General features: G+C 38.4%; 1 protein-coding gene across 5 annotated transcripts in view; it reads right to left on the bottom strand.

Annotated features, from left to right (window-relative positions):
* Nucleotides 1–22,016, bottom strand: part of CCDC158 (coiled-coil domain containing 158) — a 115,380-nt gene that overhangs the window by 73,333 nt on the left and 20,031 nt on the right. For 2 of the 5 annotated variants that reach the window (XM_045392463.3, XM_074039846.1), the window contains 6 exons: nt 17,689–17,906; nt 5,909–6,018; nt 5,441–5,768; nt 5,014–5,090; nt 3,976–4,086; nt 684–798 (listed from right to left, as the gene is read on the bottom strand). In XM_045392463.3, coding sequence (XP_045248398.1) covers nt 684–798; nt 3,976–4,086; nt 5,014–5,090; nt 5,441–5,768; nt 5,909–6,018; nt 17,689–17,906 — 959 coding nt within the window. The remainder of the gene's footprint in view (nt 1–683; nt 799–3,975; nt 4,087–5,013; nt 5,091–5,440; nt 5,769–5,908; nt 6,019–17,688; nt 17,907–22,016) is intronic. The other 3 variants (XM_074039848.1, XM_074039849.1, XM_074039847.1) reach the window with 2 other exon arrangements.

The raw sequence follows: 22,016 nt of genomic DNA, 5'->3' as shown, positions 1-22,016 counted from the left end.
GAATGAAGAACACCACTCCTCTTAATGGCAGCTCCTTGTTTGTTTTTTAGGGTCTTACTGTTATACAAATGATTGAAATGAACAAAATCCTAAGCTCTGGATAAATAGATGACAATGATACTGAATAGCTTCTCATTAGCTATGGAAAGTGAAAGAAATAAAACAGAGTATCAAATATTAATTAATGTGGTTTTAAAGTGAATTACATGATGAGAGATGAAGACTTATCTTCCTAATTAGTTTTTATGTAATTAATTCATTTAATTATTCTTAAAGTTAATTCAGTTTGTTAGCTTCACAATGATTAAGAGTTAGGAGTTGAAGTAAGAGAGGAGGTAGGCCCCAAAAATATTGAGTAGCAGGGGGATCTGGCTGGTATGGAAGTATCTGCTAAAGGTTAGCTAAGTAAAAATAATTAAGATGGTCTTATTTTTAATGCATTTTTTTTGAAACTTACTTGAACTATGCAAAAAATGTTTTGCTAAAAATGAATCAGAGTACATAATTTAAATAAAAATTGTTTATAGTTTAAAATATAATTTAGCATGCTCTTACTCCAGCTTATAAACTGCTTTTAATTTGAAATTACTTTGATTTCTTATTTTCAAATAAACTATTAATAACATAATATTGATTCTAGCTATTATAGTCTCTAGAAGCAGAGCAGCAAAACCTAAACTCACCTTGTCTTCATACATCCTTTTGGCCTCCCTTAATTCAGAACGTAGCTGAGAAACAGTAGATTCCAGATCGCTGAGCTGACGCATATACATAGAGTTTTGATTTCTTGCTTGCTCTCTAAGAAGAGTTTAGAAGGAGAATAAATGCAAATAGCAAACTAAGAATAAGAGTAACACCTGAGTATTCTAGCTTTTTGACACTACTACTAGTTATTTTATATGGCATTATTAAGCCAATAGTATTTTATTTTCCAAAATTGACTCAAAAGCTTCAGCTCAAATATATTGTAAACCGCAGAAGCTGGGTGACAGCTGTATGGGAGTGCATTACACTATTTTCTCTCTACTTTTGTATATGATGGAAAATGTCCATATAAAAAGTTTTAACATACAACTCAAATACAATTATTTCTATGCATATGCACACATTTTACTTATATTCATATATATTACACACACATATATACATACATACACACACACACACAGAGATATGGTTTGGTTCTGTGTCCCCACCCAAATCTCTTGTCAAATTGTAATCCCCACACGTCAGGGGAGGGACCTGGTGGGAGGTGATTGGATCGTGGGGGCAGACTTCCCCCATGCTGTTCTCATGCTAGTGAGTGAGTTCTCACAACATCTGATGGTTTATATGGCACTTCCCTGCTTTTCTGCTCCGTCATGGTAAGACGTGCTTGCTTTCCCCATGATTGTAAGTTTCCTGAGGTCTCCCAGTCATGATTCCTGTTAAACTTGGGGAACTGTGAGTCAACTAAACTTCTTTTCTTCATAAATTACCCAGTCTTGCGTAGTTCTTTATAGTAGTGTAAGAATGGATTAATACAGAAAACTGGTATCAGGAGAGTGGGGCAAGGACACCTGAAAATATGAAAGTAACTTTGGAACTAGGTAACAGGCAGAGGTTGGAACAGTTTGGAGGGATCAGAAGAAGACAGGAAGATGAGGGAAAGTTTGGAACTTCCTAGAGACTTGTTGAATGGTTGTGACCAAAATGCTGATAGTGATACGGACAATGAGTCCAGGCTGAGGTGGTCTCAGATGGAGATGAGGAACTTCTTGGGAACCGGAGTAAAGATCACTCTCACTATGCTTTAGCAAAGACACTGGTAGCATTTTGCCCCTGCCCTAAAGATCTGTGGAACTTTGATCATGACAGAGATGATTCAGGGTATCTGGCAGAAGAAATTTCTAAGCAGCAAAGCATTCAAGATGTCACCAGACTGTTTCTGAAAGCATACAGTCACATGTATTCATAAAGAGAGGTCTGAAACTGGAACTTATGTTTAAAAGGGAAGCACAGTGTAAAAGTTTGGAAAATTTGCAGCCTGACGGAAAAGAAAAATCCATTTTCTGGGGACAAATTCAAGCTGTAGAAATTTGCATAAGTAAAGACGAGGTGCAAGACAATGGGGAAAATGTCTGCAGGGCATGTCAGAGATCTTTAGGCAGCCCCTTCCATCACAGGCCTGGTGACTTAGGAGGAAAAAATGATTTTGTGAGCCAGGGCCCACTCCACTGCTCTGTGCATCCTCAGTACATGGCACCCTGTGTCCCAGCTGCTCCAGCTCCAGCTGTGGCTAAAAGGAGCCAAGGTACAGCTCGGGCTGTTGCTTTAGAGGGTGCAAGCCCCAAGACTAGGCAGCTTCCACATGGTGTTGAGCCTGCAGGTGCACAGAAAGCAAGAGTTGAGGTTTGGGAACCTCTACCTAGATTTCATAGCATGTATGGAAATGCCTGGATGTTCAGGCAGACGTCTGCTGCAGGAGTAGAGTCCTCATGGGGAATCTCTACTAGGGTAATATGGAGGGGAAATGTGGGGTTGGAAGCCCCACACAGAATCCCCACTGGGGCACTGCCTAGTGGAGCTGTGAGAAGAGGGCCACTATCCTCCAGACCCCAGAATAGTAGATCCACAGGCAGCTTGTACTGTGCACATGGAAAAGCTACAGACACTCAACGCCAGCCTGTGAAAGCAGCGCAGAGGCTATATAATGCAGAGCAACAGAGGCAGAGCTGCCCAAGGCCTTGGGACCCCCCACCTTGCATCAGTGTGCCCTGTATGTGAAACACGGAGTCAAAGGAGATTATTTTAGAGCTTTAAAATTTAATGACTGCCCAGCTGGATTTTGGACTTGCATGGGTCCTGCAGCCCCTTTATTTTGGCCTATTTCTCCCATTTGGAATAAGAGCATTTACCCAATGCCTGTAACCCAATTGTATCTCAGAAGTAACAAACTTTTTATTTTACAGGCTCATAGGCAGAAGGGACTTACCTTGTCTCAGATGAGACTTTGGGTTGTGGATTTTTGAGTTAATGCTTAAATGAGTTAAGACTGGGGGATTGTTGAGAAGGGATAATTGTATTTTTTTTTTTTTTTTGAGACAGAGTCTTGCTGTGTTGCCCAGGTTGCAGTGCAGTCTCGGCTCACTGCAAGCTCTGCCTCCCAGGTTAATGCCATTCTCCTGCCTTAGCCTCCCGAATAGCTGGGACTACAGGTGCTCACCACCAACCCCAGCTAATTTTTTGTATTTTTAGTGGAGACAGGGTTTCACTGTGTTAGCCAGGATGGTCTCGATCTCCTGACCTCATGATCTGCCTGCCTCAGCCTCCCAAAGTGCTGGGATTACAGGCATGAGCCACCGCGCATGGCCAATAATTATATTTTAAAACGTGAGAAGGACATGATATTTGGGAGATTACAAATCTGAATTGTAATCACCACATGTCAGGGGAGGGGCCTGGTGGGGGGTAACTGGATCATGGTGGCAGATTTCCTCCATGATTTTCTCGTGATAGTGAGTTCTCATGAGATCTGATGGTTTAAAAGTGTGGCACGTCCCCACTCTCTCTCTCTCGCTTTGCCATGGTATGATGTGCTTGCTTCCCCTTTGCTTTCCATCATAATTGTAAGTTTCCTGAGGCCTCCCACTCATGACTCCTGTTAAGCCTGTGGAACTCTGCGTAAATTAAATCTCTTTTCTTCATAAAATTACCCAGTCTCAGGTAGTTCTTTATAGCAGTATTAAGAATGGACTAATACAAATACTTAAAACAGCCAATCCCAGGAGCTCCAAATACTTGCAAAAATACTTCTTATATGGTCAGATGTTACCTATGTTAAGCAATATTTCCTGTTCATTTAAATGTTAGAAAAAAAGTGTTACTTTCTTATGAAATCTTACCAAGCAAATTCTAAAAGATTATAGAACAGAAAGTTAATGAAAATAATAACTCTAAAATGAAGATGAATGACTAACAGTTTAAACCACATACTGAATGATTTCCATTTGACTCTGGATACTATTGGCTTGGCTTCGAGCACTGCTAGCTTTCTCAGTAAGTCCTGTTATTTCAACTTCATGTTCACTTATTAACTGCTCAATCCTATAAAAAGAATGTGGTGATTGTTATTTGATACAGAAGATTTTCCTACAAATTATTTTTAAAATGAATGATTTTCAATACTCTCAAATTTAGTATTTTGCTTTGCTTTTGTACATGCTACTCTTTTAATAACAAGTGTCTACAACAGGTCCAAAATCCTTTATCCAAATCTTTTGGGAGTCAGCTAGTTTTAGAATTCAGAATTTTTTTTTAGTTTACCATGGCAATAAATTGCAAGTACTATATATTGTATGACACCCCAAGTGAGATGTAGGGAAGTGTCCCATTAACCAAATATATTATGAATGCAACAATTTGCAAGTATTCACACTAAATCATAGACTATGGAAAGGTTTACATTAGCTCTGGTCAGGTTTTTCCAACAAATGAGTGACAAAAACTGTCTCCTTCACCAAACTTTGGTCAGGCTCTTCTGAGGCCTCTTTTCAACTATGCCTCAACCTTTGGCCTGCCTAGCACAGACCTAGCAAGAATCTTGCTGAGTCAGTTTAGTCCTCCCACCCTCGATATCTGGTCAAGTTCTTCATCCCCTGCCTTTGATATCTAAGCCCTTGGCCTGAGTTTAGCAAGAATCCCCCTACTCTTGATGCCTTTTCTTAGTAATTTTCCATCCACAGACCCCCTCACTATGCCCCGTGGCTATAAATCTCTATTTGGCCTTGTACTGGAAGCTGAGCTTAATCTCTCTCTCTCCTATAGCAATACTCCTATTGTAATTGTCTCGAATAACACCCTCCTTACCATTTTAACCAGGGTCAGGAAAACAAAATTGTAACATGAGTTTCCTATAAACCTATAAAAAAAAGTATGTGTTTCAGAGCGGTTTAGATTTTGGAATTGTGGCTAAAACACTGTAAAACTGTGGTTTAGTTTCACTAGGCTTTTCCGTACCTGTCAGAAACCTACCTATCTTGATGTTGTTGCAGAAGTAGTTCCATTTTGTTCTGTGATTCAGATTTCAGTGCTTCAAGTTGATCCTCTACCTGGTTTTTAGAAAGAGACCCTGATTTAGTTGCTAGTAAATATAAGGCTTGGAAAATCTGGATATTTTCAACTAAAGGAATGCTTTAAATGCAAATAGAAATAATACTAAAATCAAATACATTATATTCCCATATTTTATTAGATCTTTTACTTTGTCTATACTCTCATGAAGCTATACAGGTAAACCAAGGTAGTTCCTATTATGAGAGATTATTGTGGAAGTAACTTCTGTTATTTCAGAAAAATGAGAACTTGGCTTATTTTAAGAATTTAAAAAATTACACATCTAATGCTATTCTCTTAATGCATTTTAATATAAAATTATTTAAGTAGCATTCTCACCACTTACTGGAAATATCCTCCCTTTAAGAAAAGAAATCTCTGTGTCTAATTCTCTTAGGATTTTACTAATAGCTGAGCCCAAGCTGCGGAAGTGCAGAGTAGACATGCTGTCATGTTCATATATTTTTTTGCCTGAGGCTTCTTCAAAGTCAACCAGGATTGACCGGATTTCTTGAAGCACTCCCTCATGACTAAGCATCATTTTTCGTAGTTGCTCTATCTGTGTGTTGCTGTCTTTCAGCATGTCCTCCTTAAGGCATTTGGCAGCTTCAAGTTCATGAACTGTATTTTGAAGCTGATTTCTTAAATCCTCCTGGGACTGACTCTCCCTTCGTCTGTGAAATAAATGAAAGAAAATAAATAACATTGATAAAACTCATATTCACACAAGTAGTTTTACTACAAAGAGTAAAACTTTAAAATAATTTCACATAATGAAAATATGTGACTTTAAAATAATTTCACAAATCCCAACCTGATGTCAGCCATAGCATCTCTCTCCATTTGCATCTCCTGAAGTTTTGTTTGCAAATCAATGACTGACTGCCTCAAATAAAACTTTTGTTTCTCATGCAATTCATTGCTCTGAAAAAAAAGCCATGCAAATTAATCTTCATTAGAGAAACACATTTCCTTATAGCTAGTAAGTTCCAAAAATCTATATATATTTTTAATTCATTTTTATGTCTACTTCCTTCCCTCACTGCTGCAGTTCAAAGCCTAATTAATAACCTCTCACGTAGGTTACGAGAATACCTTAACTAGTCTCCCTGTATCAAGCTTGACCCTGTTTAATCCATTCTCTACAACCAAAACTCTGCTTCTAAAACAAATCTTAATTCCAGCTCAACATGGAGATAGGAATACATTTTTTACACGAAAACACAAGAATTGGTTGAAATTCTGTACATAAAAAAGTCAATCCCTACCTCCTACCCACTTAAAATACCTGGCAGCAGATACCACCACCCAAAACTCCAGGCGTCCTACTACAGAGAAATACACAAAGATTTCTAAGATCAGGCACTGAGGGATCTCCCAGCACAGGAGATGCTGTAGGAGATGCTCCCGTACATAGTTGATGCCATACCTAATCCTCCCACAGCAAAGCCATCAAGTTCTGCCCATGAATAGAGAATTTGCCACCAGCCTTTTTATTGCCTAATTCTTGAATATAAACAGAAAACCAAAAACTGCTGAACACTTGAAGAAAAATCACAAAGTAATAAATAGATCAATATCAAATAAACAAGCAAACACCCAGAAAAAAAAGAAGAACCAGAGGAAATAAAGAAAGATAATGCAAGGAATAGAAGAACACTTCAAAAACACGTATTTACAGAGAAATTCAAGAGACATTATCAGCATAAAGCAAGAATAAGATGCTATGCCACAGAAGTGATGAGAGGAGAAAGGGTCATGAAAATTAAAAATATGGTTGTAAATGAAAAAGTTCAATTCAATAGAAATGTTGCAAGTCAAGAAATGTCCTCCAAAGGTAGAAAAAGTAGACAAATTTTTGAAACAAAAAGTAAGAGATGTAGAGATTTAACTGAGGTGAAAGTATGTTTCCAACAGGAACTTTGGAAAGACAGAACTGAAAAAACAGAAGAAGGGAAACTGCCAAAGAAAAAATGCAACCGAATTCCTCCAAACTGAAAGGCACACATCTACAGACCAATAGGTCTACTGAGTCCCTAGCACGGTGAATGAAAAAACAAAAATTCATACCTAAGTACATTATGGTGGCATTTCAGAGACAAAGAAAAGATGTTAAAGATGAAATTCAAGAAAGTAAAAAATAAAAAATCATCTACAAAGGAACAAGAACCAGATACACATCTCAATAGCGATACTGAACGCAAAAGCACAATATCTTCAAAAGATTGAGAGAAATTACTTTCAACTTTACCCGGTCAATTATCAATCAAGTGTGAGTGTAAAATAGAGTCATTCTCAGACATGCAAAGATTCATAAAATGCATCTCTTTCTTAAGAATTTAACAGTTTATTAAGAATTTAACAAAGACGTGTTTTGACTAAATGAAGAAGTAGATCAAGAAAGAAGACAGGAGAGGCTGGAGGCAGAGCAAGATGGCGGAATAGAAGCCTACACCATTCATTCCCTCACACCTGCTACCCCCGATGGGAACCAAATTTTAAAAACTATCTGCACACAGAAAAGCACCATCATAAGACCACAAAAGTCAAGTGAAAAATAGTGAGGCAGGAAAATAGAGTCTGGAGGCAGGGAACATAAGCCTGATTCACACTTCAGCTGTGACAGGAAATATCCTCTCCTTAGGGTACAGGATGTAAATGACTTTGTAACTTTATTTCATTTTCTCCATTTACATAGGGCATACCTCCAAGTAACCAATGGAATCCTCTAGGGAGTATTTAAACTCCCAAAAATTCTCTAACTGGGCTTTTGAGTTTCTATGCTCAGGCCCACTCCCACACTGTGGAGTGTACTTTCATTTTCAATAAATTCCTTCATTCCTTCCTTGGTTTGTGTGTTTTGTCCAATTCTTTGTTCAAGACGCCAAGAACCTGGACACCCTCCACCATTAAAAATAGTACCTGGTTTTAATTCATATGGTGGAAGGAGGCATTGAAGAGGGCAGGAGAGACAGTCTTGAATCTCCAACACCACCCCTTTCACCATCCTCCAGCAGTGGCTATGCAGAGGATCTGCGTAGGGGAGGGAGAGCACAGCAACGGGGGGACTTTATATTTAATTCAGTGCTGCCCCATCAGAGGGGAGAATCAAGCCATGCTGGGCTTAGAGGCAGCATTTGGACCAGCCCTAGTCAGAGGGGAATTGCCCATTTCAGTGGTCAGAACTCAAGTTTCTCAGCAAGCCTCACCACCACATGCTGACGTGCGCTGGGGTCCTAGGTAAATTTGAAAGGCAGCCTAGGACACAAGGACTGCAATTCTTAGGCAATTCCTCTAAGCTAGGCTGGGCTTAGAGCCAGTAAACTATGGCGGCATGTGACCTAAGGAGACCCAAGCTGGTGTGGTTAAGGGAGTGCTTGCACAATCCATTTCCCAACCCCAGACAGTGCAGCTTGCAGGAACAAAAGTGACTCCTTCCTTCCATTTGAGGAGAGGAGAGCAAAGCGTAAAAAGGACTTTGTCTTGCATGTTAGATACCAGTTCAGCCACAGTAGGGTAGGGCAGTGGGCAGAGTCATGAGGTCCCCATTTCAAGACCTACCTCCTGGACAACAATTCAAGATACACCCTGGGTCAAAAGGGAACCCATTGCCTTCAAGGGAAGAATGCAGTCCTGGAAGGGTTCATTACCTGCTGACTAAAGAGTCCTTGGGGACCAGGCATGGTGGCTCACACCTGGAATTCTAGCACTTTGAGAAGCCGAGGTGGGCAGATCATTTGAGCTCAGGAGTTCGAGACCAGCCTGACCAACATGGTGAAATCCCGTCTCTACTAAAAATCCAAAAAAATAGGCTGGGTGCGGTAGCTCATGCCTGTAATCTCAGCACTTTGGGAGGCCAAGGCGGGCATCATGAGGTCAGGAGTTCGAGACCAGCCTGGCCAAAATGGTGAAACCCTGTCTCTACTAAAAATACAAAAATTAGCCAGGTGTGGTGGTGTGTGCCTGTAGTCCCAGCTACTCAGCAGGCTGAGGCAGGAGAATCGCTTGCACCTGGGAGGCAGAGGTTGCAGTGAGCTGAGATTGCGCCACTGTACTCCAGCCTGGGTGACAGAGAGAGACTCTGTCTCAAAAAAAAAAAAAAAAGAAAAGAAACCAAACCAAAACAAAAATATTAGCCGGGCATGGTGGCGCATGCCTGTACTCTCAGGTCCTTAGGGGGCTGAGGCAGGAGAATCATTTGAACCCGGAAGGCAGAAGTTGCAGTGAGCCGAGATGGCACCACTGCACTCCAGCCTGGGTGACAGAACATGACTCTATCTCAAAAAATAATAAAAATAAAAATAATAAAAATAAAGAGCCCTTGGGTGAGTCCCAGGGTGAGTCCTAAAGGGTGCCCTAAAGGGTGAGTCCCAGGCCTGGCAACATTCACCACAAGCTAATCAAAGAGCCCTTGGCTTTAAGTAAACATCAGTGGTGGCAGGGCAGAAACTCCATGGACTAGTGGTGGTCGTGCCACAGGGAGAAGCTCCTCTGCCTTTGGAAAGGGGAGGAAAGAATGGGAAGGACTTTGTATTGTGGTTTGACTGCCAGTTTAGCCGCAGTAGAATAGAACATAAGGTAAACTGCTAAGGTATTTGGCTTCAATCCCTGGCTCCCAGACAGCATGTCCGGACATGCACAGGACCTGGGGGATCTCACCACTCTGAAGGGAAGGACCTTGGACAAGACTCAGTGCAGTGCTGACTTCAGGTCTGACCCATCACATTCCCAGTGTTGGCAGCCACAGGAGTGCTTGCATAACCACACCCCCAGTTCCACGTGGGTCAGCACAGAGAGGGAGAGAGACAGAGAAACTCCATATGTTTGGGAGAAAGGTAAGAGAAAAGAACAAGAGTCTCTGCGTGGTAATCCAGAGAATTCTTCTAGATCTTATCCAAGACCACTAAGGCAGTACTTCTATGAGTCTGCAAAAACCACAGCGTTATTAGGCTTGGGGTTTTGAATACCTGGAAAGCCTTCCTGAGAAGGACAGGCACAAATAAGCTCAACTGTGAAGACTACCACAAATAACTAACTTCAATGCCCAGACACCAAAGTACATCTACAAGCATCAACACCATCCAGGAAAACATGACCTCACTAAATGAACTAAGTAAGGTACCAGGGACCAATCCTGAAAAAACAGAGATATATGACTTTTCAGACAGATAATTCAAAATATCTGTTCTGAGGAAATTCAAAGAAATTAAAGACAACTCAGAAAAAGAATTCAGAATTCTATCAGATAAATTTAACAAAGAGATTAAAATAACTATAAAGAATCAAGCAGAAATATTAGAATTGAAAAATGCAATTGATGTGCTGAAGAATGCATCAGAGTCTCTTAATACCAGAAATGATCAAGCAGAAGAAAGAATTAGTCAGAAGACAGGCTATTTGAAAATATACAGTCAGAGGAAACAAAATAAAAAAGAAAAGAAAACAATGAAGCACACCTACAAGATCTAGAAAATGGCCTTAAAAGGGCAAATCTAACTTATTAGCCTTAAAAGGGAGTTAGAGAAAGAGATAGGGGTAGAAAGTTTATTCAAAGAGAAAGTATCAGAGAACTTCCCAACCCTAGAGAAAAATACCAACATTCAAGTACAAGGTTACAGAACATCAAGAAGATTTAACTCAAAGAAGACTATCTCAAGGCAATTAATAATCAAACTCCCAAAGGTCAAGGATAAAGGATCCTGAAAGCAGCAAGAGAAAAGAAACAACATACAATGAAGCTCCAGTACATCTGGCAGCAGGCTTTTCAGTGGAAATCTTACATGCCAGGAGAGAGTGGCATGACATATTTAAAGTGTTGAAGGAAAAAAACCATCTACCACAGAATACTATATCTAGTGAAAATATCCTTCAAACATGAAGGAGAAATAAACACTTTTCTAGAAAACAAAAGATGAGGAATTTCATCAACACCAGACCAGACCCGTCCTACAAGAAATGCTAAAGGGAGTTCTTCAATCTGAAAGAGAAGGATGTTAATAAGCAAGAATAAATCATCCAAAGGTACAAAACTCATTGGTAATAGTAAGCACACAGAAAAACACAGAATAATATAACACTGTAATTGTGATGTGTAAACTTCTCTTAAGTAGAAAGGCTAAATGATAAACTAATAAAAAATAATCATAACAACTTTTCAAGCCATAGATATTACAATAAGATTCAAATAGAAACAACTAAAAGTTAAAAAGTGGGAGCACAAAGTCAAAGTGTAGAGTTTGTATTAGTTTTTTTGTTTTGTTTTGTTTTGTTTTGTTTTTTTGTTTTTTTTTTGAGACGGAGTCTCACGCTGTTGCCCAGGCTGGAGTGCAGTGGCGCGATCTCGGCTCACTGCAAGCTCCGCCTCCCGGGTTCCCGCCATTCTCCTGCCTCAGCCTCCTGAGTAGCTGGGACTACAGGCGCCCGCCACCAAGCCCGGCTAATTTTTTTTTGTATTTTTAGTAGAGACGGGGTTTCACTGTGGTCTCGATCTCCTGACCTTGTGATCCGCCCGCCTCGGCCTCCCAAAGTGCTGGGATTACAGGCTTGAGCCACCGCGCCCGGCCTAGTTTTGTTTTTGTATGTTTGTTTGTTATGCAATCAGCGTTAAACTGTCATCACTTAAAAAGTGATGGGTTTAAAATAATGGCTTATAAGAGAGTATTGCAAGCCTCATGGTAATCTCAAAGGTGAAAAACATACAACAGATATGCAGAAAATAAAAGCAAGAAATCAAAGCATGGTAATTGGTTATCAGAACTTACTAACATTAGTGTCACTAGAGTTGGTATAAAACCAACTGCTAAATTTGACTGGCTTAAAAATAAAGAAATCAAAGCATACCAACAGAGAAAAATCACCTTCACTAGGAGGAATACAGGAAGGAAAAGAAGGAAGAGAAGACTACAAAACAACCAGAAAGCAAATAACAAAAATGGCAGGAGTAAGTCCTTACTCATCAATAATAACAAAGAACATAAATGGACTAAACTCTCTAATCAAAAGACACAGAGTGGCTGAATGGATTAAAAAACAAGACTCACTGATCTGTTGCCAATGAGAAACACACTACACCTACAAAGACACACACAGTATGAAAATAAAGGGATGGAAAAAGATATTCCATGCCAATGGAAACCAAAAAAGAGCAGATGTAGCTATACTTATATCAGACAAAATAGATTTCAAGACAAAAACTATAAGAAGAGACAAAGAAGTCACAATATAATGATAATGGGTCAATTCAGTAAGAGGAGGTAACAATTTAAAATACATATGCAGTCATGACTGGGGCATCCAGATATATAAAGCAAATATTATCAGAAATAAAAGTGAGAAAAGCCTCAATACAATAATAGCAAGATACATCAACACCCCACTTTCAGGACTGGATAGATCAGACAGAAAACCTACAAAGAAACATAAAACCTAATCTGCACCATAGACCAAATGGAGCCAATGGATATTTACAGAACATTTCATCCAAAGGCTGCAGAATACACAGCCTTGTATACACACAGCAATAGACACAGGAATGTTCTGGGCAGAATACATTCCTCAGCTCATGGATGATTCTCAAGGAGAGACCATACGTTAGGTCACAAAACAAGTCTTAAAACATCCAAGAAAACCTGAAATAATATCAACCATCTTCTCTGATAACAAGGGAATAAAACTACAAATCAATAACAAGGGGAATTTTGGAAACCATACAAATACACAGAAATTAAACAATATGCTCCAGAATGACCAGTGAGTCAATGAAGAAATTAAGAAGGAAATTAAAAATGTTATTGAAACAGATGATCATGGAAACACAACATCCCAAAACCTATGGGATACAGTGAAAGCAGTAGCAAGAGGGAAATATATATATCTATTAAGCGCCTACTTCAAAAAAGAAGAAAAACTTCAAATAAACAATTTAAATGATGTATTTTAAAGAACCAGAAAAGCAAGAGCAAACTGAACCCAAAATTAGTACAAGAAATAATAAAGATCAGAGCAGAAATAAAATTAAAATGAAGAAAATAATACAAAAGATCAATGAAACAAAAAGTTGTTTGACAAGATAAATTTGACAAACCTTTAGCCAGACCAAGAAAAAAAGATAGAAGACCCAAATAAATATATTCAGAGACAAAAAAGGATACATTACAACTGATACTGCATAAATTCAAAGGATCATTAGTAGCTACTATGAGTGATTACATGCCAATGAACTGGAAACACCTAGAAAAAAAGGACAAATTCCTAGACACATACAACTTATCAGGATTGAACCCTGAAGAAATCTAAAACCTGAACAAGTCCCAGTAAAGAAAAGCCCAGAACCTGATGGCTTCACTGCTGAATACCAAACATTTAAAGAACCAACACCAATTATACTCAACTGTTCCAAAAAATTGAGGAAGAGGAACTTCTTCCAAACTCTTTCTACGATGGCAGTTATTACCCTGATACCAAAACCAGACAAAGACACATCAAAAAAAGAAAACTATAGGTCAGTATCTCTGATGAATATTGAAGCAGAAATTCTCAACAAAATACTAGCAAACTGAATTCAGCAATACATTAAAAAGTTCATATATCATGACCAAGTGGGATTTATCCCTGGGATGCAAGGATGGTTAAACATATGTAAATCAATCAATGTGATACATCATATCAACATAATGAAAAACAAAAACCATATGACTATTTCAATTGAGGCTGAAAAAGCATTTGATAAAATTAAACATCTCTTCAGGATAAAACTCTCAAAAAAATGGGTAGAGAATAGAAAACAATGAAGCACACCTACAAGATCAACATAATAAAAACCATATATGACAGAACTACAGCTAGTATTATACTTAACGGAGAAAAACTAAAAGCCTTTCTTGCAAGATCTGGAACACGACAAAGATGCCCACTTTCACCATTGTTATTCAACAAAGTACTGGAAGTCCTAGCTTGAGCAATCACATAGAGAAAGAAATAAATGACATTCAAACTGGAACGGAAGAAGTCAAATTATCCTTGTTTGCAGATGATATAATCTTATATTTGGAAAAAACCTAAAGACTCCACCAAAAAACTATTAGAACTAATAAGCAAATTCAGTCACATTGCAGGATACAGTCAACATATAAAAATCAATAGCATTTCTATATGCCAACAGTGAGCAATCTGAAAAAGAAATAAAAAAGTAATCCCATTACAAGTTCCACAAATAAAATGAAATAACTAGGAATTAACCAAAGAAGTGAAAGACCTCAACAATGAAAACTATAAAATACTGATGAAAGAAATGGAAGAGGACACCAAAAATCGGAAAGGTATCCCATATTCATGGATTAGAAAAATCAATATTGTTAAAATGTCCATAAAATCCAAAGCAATCTACAGATTCAATGCAATCTCTATCAAAATACTAATGGTATTCTTCACAGAAATAGAAAAAAAAAATCTTAAAATTCATATGGAGTCACAAAAGATGCAGAATGGCCAAAGCTATCCTGAACAAAAAGAATAAAACTGGGGGAACCCATTATCTGACTTTAAATTACACTACAGAGCTACAGTAACCAGAACAGCATGGTACTGGCATAAAAACAAACACATAGAACAATAAAATAGAATAGAGAACCCAGAAATGAATCCACTCACATACAGTGAATTTATTTTCAAAAAAGGTGCCAAGAACATATATTAGGGAAAAGACAGTCTTTTCAATAAGTGGTGCTGGGAAAACTGGATATCCATATGCAGAAGAATGAAACTAGATCCCTATCTCTCACCACATTTAAAAATCAAATCAAAAAGGGTTAAAAGACTTATATATAAGACCTCAAACTATGAAACTCTATGAGAAAACATTGGGGGAAACTTCCTAGGACACTGTTCTAGGCAAAAATTTCTTGAGTAATACCCCACATGCACAGGCAACCAATGCAAAAATGGACAAATGGGATCACATCAATTAGAAAGCTTCTACACAGCAAAGGAAACAATCAACAAAGTGAAGAGAAAACCCACAGAATGGGAAGAAATATCTGCAAACTACTCATTTGACAAGGGATTAATAACCAGAATACATAAGGAGCTCAAACAACTCTATAGGAAAAAATCTAGTAATTTGACTAAAAATAGGGAAATGATTTGAATAGACATTTCTCAAAGAACAAATACAAATGGCAAACAGGTATATGAGAAAGTGTTCAATATCACTGATCATTAGAGAAATGCAAATCTGAACTACAATGAGATATCAACTCACCCGAGTTAAAACAGTTTTTATCCAAAAGTTAGGCAATAACAAATGCTGGCAAGGATATGGAGAAAAGGGAACCCTTGTACACTGTTGGTGGGAATGTGAATTAGTACAACCACTATAAAGAACAGTTTGGAGGTCCCTCAAAAAAACTGAAAATAGAGCTACCATACGATCCAGCAATCCCACTGTTCGGTATATACCCCCCAAAAAGGAAATCAATATACCAAAGAGGTATCTGCACTCCCATGTTTGTTGCAGACTGCTCACAATAGCCAAGATTTGGAAGCAACCTTAGTGTCCAACCACCACAGATGAATGGATATAGAAAATGTGGTACTTATAAACAGTGGAGTACCATTTACCATAAAAAAGAATGAGATACTGTCATTTGCAACAACATGGATGGAACTGGAGGTCATTATGTTAAGTGAAATAAGCCAGGCACAGAAAGACAGACATCACATGTTCTTGCTTATTTGTGGGATCTAAAAATCAAAACAATTGAATTCATGGAGATAGAGAGTAGAGGGATGGTTACCAGAGAGGGTGGGAAGGGTAGTGGGGCAGTGCCAAGGGGAGGTGGGGATGGTTAATGGGTACAAAAAAATACAATGAATAAGACCTAGTATTTGATAGCACAACAGGGTGATTATAGTCAATAATAATTCAATTGTACATTTTCAAATAACTAAAAGAATATAATTTGATTGTTTGTAACATGAAGTATAAATGCTTGAGAGGATGGGTACCCAATTTTCCATCATGTGATTTTTTACACATTGCATGCCTGACCAAAATAGCTCATATACTCCATAAATACATATGCCTTTTTGTTTAATCAAAAAAAAAAGAAAGAAAGAAGAGAGAAAACAGTGATTCCTGGAAACCATGGATTCAACCTGGAAAGCAGTAGCAGAAGTCTTAGGAAAAGAGTTATACAAGAGACCTAAGAGAAACTAATCTAGACTGGGCAAAAGGTCAGAAGATGCTTGGAGTGTCCTGGGTCAAAGGAGGATATAGAAAACCTATATGATGTGTTTTTTTCTAATAAGGATATGATAAAGGCAAATAGTATAAGGAAAAAGAAAGGCAATTAGGAACCCCAGTAAAAACAAAAACCTACACAAGAAAGGAAATTTACTGATTTAACACATATTTACTGAAGGCCAATAAAGTGTCATATACTGTTAGGGGATAGACATAGAAAACAAATCAAGACACTGTTTCTTCTCCTCATTGGTACCTCTGTGCTTCCTTTGTCTATATATACATCTTCATTAGTGTACTTATCATAGGGTAATTCCACTGTTTATATGACAAGCTCCCCTCCCAGACTATGAATTCCTTGTAAGTCCTATCTTACTCATTTTTTTTTTTATCCCTGTGCATACTGGGGTACATAATTTTCAACACTAAATAAAATTGTAGATTTTTTTTTCCTAAAAATGCTCACACAATCTGATGAGGTAATGCGGTAATGAGAAAAATTAGATGTACTAAATACTACAATAAATGTGTACAAATGGCAGTAACTGTACAGAGGAAAGCACACCTAATGTCATCTAGAGGAAAGGCTTCAGAGAAGAAAATGCCTAAGTTGAGTCTTGGTGCATAATAAGAGTTTGCCAGGCAGACAAAGTAGAGAAGAGAAAATGGCCTGGGCAAAGGCATGCAGGTCTGGAATAGCACGGTATCCAGGGACAAGCAAGTGGCCCGATACTGCCAGAATAGAGGTACCTATGGAGAATGGGTAGCATATGAGCCTAAAATGTACCAGGGCGAGGTTAGAGCATGAAGAGCTTTGGATGTTACAGTAAGGAGTTTGGCTTTTAGATTGTTAACTACTGGGACCCAATATGCAATTGTAAAGCCAGTTTGATTCTACATAATGTCCACTTGAAATTTTTAGCAAATAACTTCTAGATGCTATTTAGCTATGATGCATACACACATATCTAAAAACCTACCCTCTACCATTGCTTTGTAAAGAGAAATCAGGTATCATGTTAGCAGGACAATAGGTCTACGCCAATCATTAATTATAACTGCAGATAAATGCTACTTATAATTTTGAGTTATTCAAGTTTTGTTAAAATTTACATCGTGAAACCAAGGTGCTTTGAATAATTATTAAAAAAGAAAAATAAATATGTAGACTTTTCATTAGCCCAATTTTAATACTGAAAATAGAAGACACAGGTCAAATTAACAAATTTAACCAATAAACCCATTGTTATTTTTTTCTTTCAGGAAGTTGTATAACTGGCTTTACAACTACATATTGGGCCTCACTGTTGTCCCCCAAATAGCATCAGGTACTAGAAGAGAAGGCAACTCACTTCATTTAGTCTTCTCTGTAAATCTTTGACTTGATGTGAATATTCTTCTAAAACACGTTCAAAGTGTTCCTTTCCAGGATATTGGATGATTTTTCTAGGAGAATCAAGTTCCACTTCATATTTAGGGAAAAAAGGAACCTGTGTCAAAGTCCCAGCTGAAGATGTGTTTTCAATTATTGTACCACGAATAGACGACACAAAAAACGGACTTGAAGAACCTAAATATCAAAGAATTCATTAATTAACTTTTTTTTTTGGAGAAGGAGTTTTACTCTTGTTGCCCAAGAATGGAGTGCAATGATGCGATCTCGCTCATTGCAACCTCTGCCTCCTGGTTCAAGCGATTCTCCTGCCTCAGCCTCCCAAGTAGCTGGTAATACAGGAGCAAGCCACCATGCCCGGCTAATTTTTTGTATTTTTAGTAGAAACAGGGTTTCACCATATTAGCCATGGTGAAACCATGGTCTGGTCTCGAACTCCTGACCTCCTGACCTCAGGTGATCTGCCCACCTCGGCCTCCCAAAGTGCTGGGATTACAGGTATGAGCCACCGGGCCTGGGCCATTCATTAACTTTTTCATAAAATAATTTTGTGCACAATTATGCTAACTGATTCCCTTATTGAACCCCAAAGAAGCTCAAGGTCTTGGGGGAAAATACGCATGTGAAGGGATAAAGCAATTTTGGCCTTAAGCTGATGCTGTAGCAGGATGAGACTGTTAGGGGCCTTCTTGGGAGGTGAATGTGTTTCGCATGTGAGTGAAAAGTAAATAATTTGTGATCGGGGGCAAACTGGTGGTGGTTTTAAAATATGTCCAAAAATTCTTTGATATTCCTCCCTTGAGGAGGTACAGGTTAATTTCCCTCCTCTTTGTAAGAAAGGGGAAGGAAGGGTGTATGTGTTTTTGTGTGTTTGTAGCATTTGCTTAATTTTGCAAAAAACAAACAAACAAACAAAAACCTGGAAGAATAAAACAGAAACTCATAAAAGCAGCTATCTATGGGGTATAGGGATAAGTGGAAACAGAGTGGTGCAGATAGGGATGGGAGCAAGACTCTAATTAGAGCATACTGTTTACAAAGTTTTTATTTCTGAGCCATGTAAATGTTACATGTATTCAAAAATAAAATTAAAAACAAAATGAAAATAAATTAAATACTAATAAAAACAAGTAAACCTAAGTAAATAAGGAAATTGATAACCACCTCACAGAGAAAAGAAGACTGTTCCTTCAAATAACATTAGAACACAGTGCTAACATTAGAACACTGTACAGCCAGCCTTGGTTACTTAGTAAGTGGTTAATGTTGGTAGTGTTGTTATAATTCTGAAACTAGTTCATGTGTATTATAGAAGAGAGAAAATGAATGAATGTACTGAGGTCTTTGGAAATTAGGGTTTTCACTGTAGGAAAGACACAAATATGAATGATAAGGAAGAACTCTATGGTATCGGATTTGAATTTGAGTTATCAGTGCTTCTAACTTACGATTTTTAAAAATTGACTTCCAAGCTTTAGCCACTGAACGGTCCGAGACACAATGGCACCTCAGTAGCAATATGCATGCCAGATCTTGATTTCTGAATATGATTCCCTCCTAAAAGGAACAAGGGCTTCCTAGCAAAATGGCTGAATCCAGGTCTGAGGGAGCAGGCAAAACACAAGGTGAGCCTGAAACGTTTTGATATACCAGAAAGCAATAAATTGGGGTAATGCCTTTAAAAAGACACAGAAGCCAGCTTTAAGGGACTGGTCAAATTTGATACACCTGAGAATCAAAAACAGTAGTGACAGTAATGCATCATAGCACTTTAAATTAAAAAAACAAAAGATGGTTCTATAATGATAATAGGGAAAGCTGTTTTATTCCTGAAGAATGTCAGCTAATAATGATGATAAAATTAGAAAATCATCAATGTAATAATTGATTAGGCACGGATCTTTAGTTGACGCTGAAGCCACTGAATGAAGGATTATTTAGTAGCAGGATATTCACAGGGTTTCAAAAGATACGCTAAAGATTACATATTAATTATAAAGGGGGAAATGTAACTTTCAATTAGTGGGATGTGGCATTATGTGTTCCCTGGGGGTATGCTGTAAAAGTATACATCACTTGGCTGGGCATGGTGGCTCATGGCTGTAATCCTAGCACTTTGGGAGGCCAAGGCAGGTGGAGTGCCTGAGTTCAGGAGTTCAAGACCAGCCTGGGCAACATGGTGAAACCCCATCTCTACTAAAAATACAAAAAATTAGCCAGGCGTGGTGGTGCGTGCCTGTAATCCCAGCTACTTGGAAGGCTGAGGCACAAGAATCATTTGAAACCGGAAGGCGGAGGTGGCAGTGAGCTGAGATCATGCCACTGCACTCCAGCTTGGGCGACAGAGGGAGACCAAAAAAAAAAAAAAAAAAAAAAAAAAATGTACACATCGCATATGTAAAACTCTTGTCAAATGAGTATAACCTAAATCTGAACATGAGAAACAAGTTTTAAAATTCTAGAATGGGGACATTCTATGGTACATTCTGTAATAACTGTTCTGAACTCTTAAAGCCAATGCCATGAGAAACATGCAGAGAGAGAGAGAATGGTTATAAATTTAAAGAGAATAAGGAGATCAAACAACCAAATACAATTCATGATCTTTGATTTGCTCCTAGATTAGTAAAAGTACCCAAGACTTTTTGGGAGGACAACTGGAGAAATTTAAATATGAACACATTAGATGATACTGCATTGACAGTATTTATCTTAGATATAATAATGTGGTTTGAGAAAATCATCCTTATTCTTAGGAGATGCACATTCAGGTTTTAAAGCAAGAATCATGATGCTTTCAACTAATTTTCAAATAGTCTGGCAAAATGAGATACATATTATAGGTACACAGATAAAGCAAATATGACAAAATGTGGAGAACTGGTGAATCCAGTTGGAGGGTATATAAGGTGAGTACTGTATTGTTCTTTCCATTTTTCTGCAACTTCAGAAAATTTCAAATAAAAAACTGGGTGGGGAACATCGCACACTGGGGCCTATTGGGGTGCAGAAGGAGGGAGAGCATCAGGATACATGGCTAATGCATACAGGGCTTAATACCTAGGTGATGGGTTGATAGGTGCCGCAAACCACGATGGCACACATTTACCTATGCAACACACCTGAATATCCTGCACATGTATCCCAGAACTTAAAATTAAATTAAATTAAATTAAGTTAAATTAAAGATAAATAGGCTGGGTGCCGTGGCTCATGCATGTAATCTCAGCACTTTGGGAGGCCAAGACAGGTGGATTGCCTGAGTTCAGGAGTTCAAGACCAGCCTAGGCAACACGGTGAAACCCCATCTCTACTAAAAATACAAAAAATTAGCCGGGAATGATAGTGGGCGCCTGTAGCCCCACCTACTTGGGAGGCTGAGGCAGGAGAATGGCATGAACCTGGGAGGCAGAGCTTGCAGTGAGCCTAGATCGTGCCACTGCACTCCAGCCTGGGCGATGACAGAGCGAGACTCTATCTCAAACAAAATAAATAAATAAATAAATAAAAAGCAGTTCATTGGACTTAGCAAAGAGGGGGAATCTGGCCACATTGGCCGGAGTGATTTCATTGGAATACTGGGCGCAAAAGCTGTAAGGCAGTAGCTTGTAGAGTGAACGGATGGTTAGGAAACGTAGCTAGGGAATACAGATTTTTCTTTTAGAAGGCACAACTATGAAGGAGAGATCAGGAAGGGATAGGTCAGGAAAAAGCGTTTTTGTCGTTTTGGTTTGTGTGTTCTATGTATTTGTTAGTGTTTTTAGATTGGGAGAGACTTGGCATGGTTTTATTGATGAAAAGGTGCAAACGGAGAGAAAGAGGCTGAAGATACGAATGAACAGGGGTAATTTCTGAGCCAGATCTCTGAAGGGGCAGAGGAGTTGACAATGGGGAGTGAAAAGAAAAACATGGTTAGTGAATTAAGAAGCTGACTCTTCCATTGAGCTATGGGAGAAGCAGGCATGGACTGCGAAAAATAGTGGTCCTTCAGCACAGGATATGAGGAGAAAAGAGAGGACCAGCATAGGGCTTCTATTTTCTCTAGAAATTAGGAAATAATGTTATCTGAGAGTGAGAAAGAAGAAGACAGGGAAAGGGAGTTAAGAATGGTGTGATTTTCATATGTTTATTGTGGCACTATTCACAATAGCAAAGACTTGGAACCAACCCATCAGTGAGAGACTGGATTAAGGAAATGTGGCACATAAACACCATGGAATACTACGTAGTCATAAAAAAGGATGAGTTCATGTCTTTTGTAGGGACATGGTCATGAAGCTGGAAACC

The sequence above is a fragment of the Macaca fascicularis genome, chromosome 5 (genome assembly GCF_037993035.2).
Source record: "Macaca fascicularis isolate 582-1 chromosome 5, T2T-MFA8v1.1".
NCBI classification, from domain to species: domain Eukaryota; kingdom Metazoa; phylum Chordata; class Mammalia; order Primates; family Cercopithecidae; genus Macaca; species Macaca fascicularis.
This window is presented reverse-complemented; position numbering and strand designations above follow the sequence as displayed.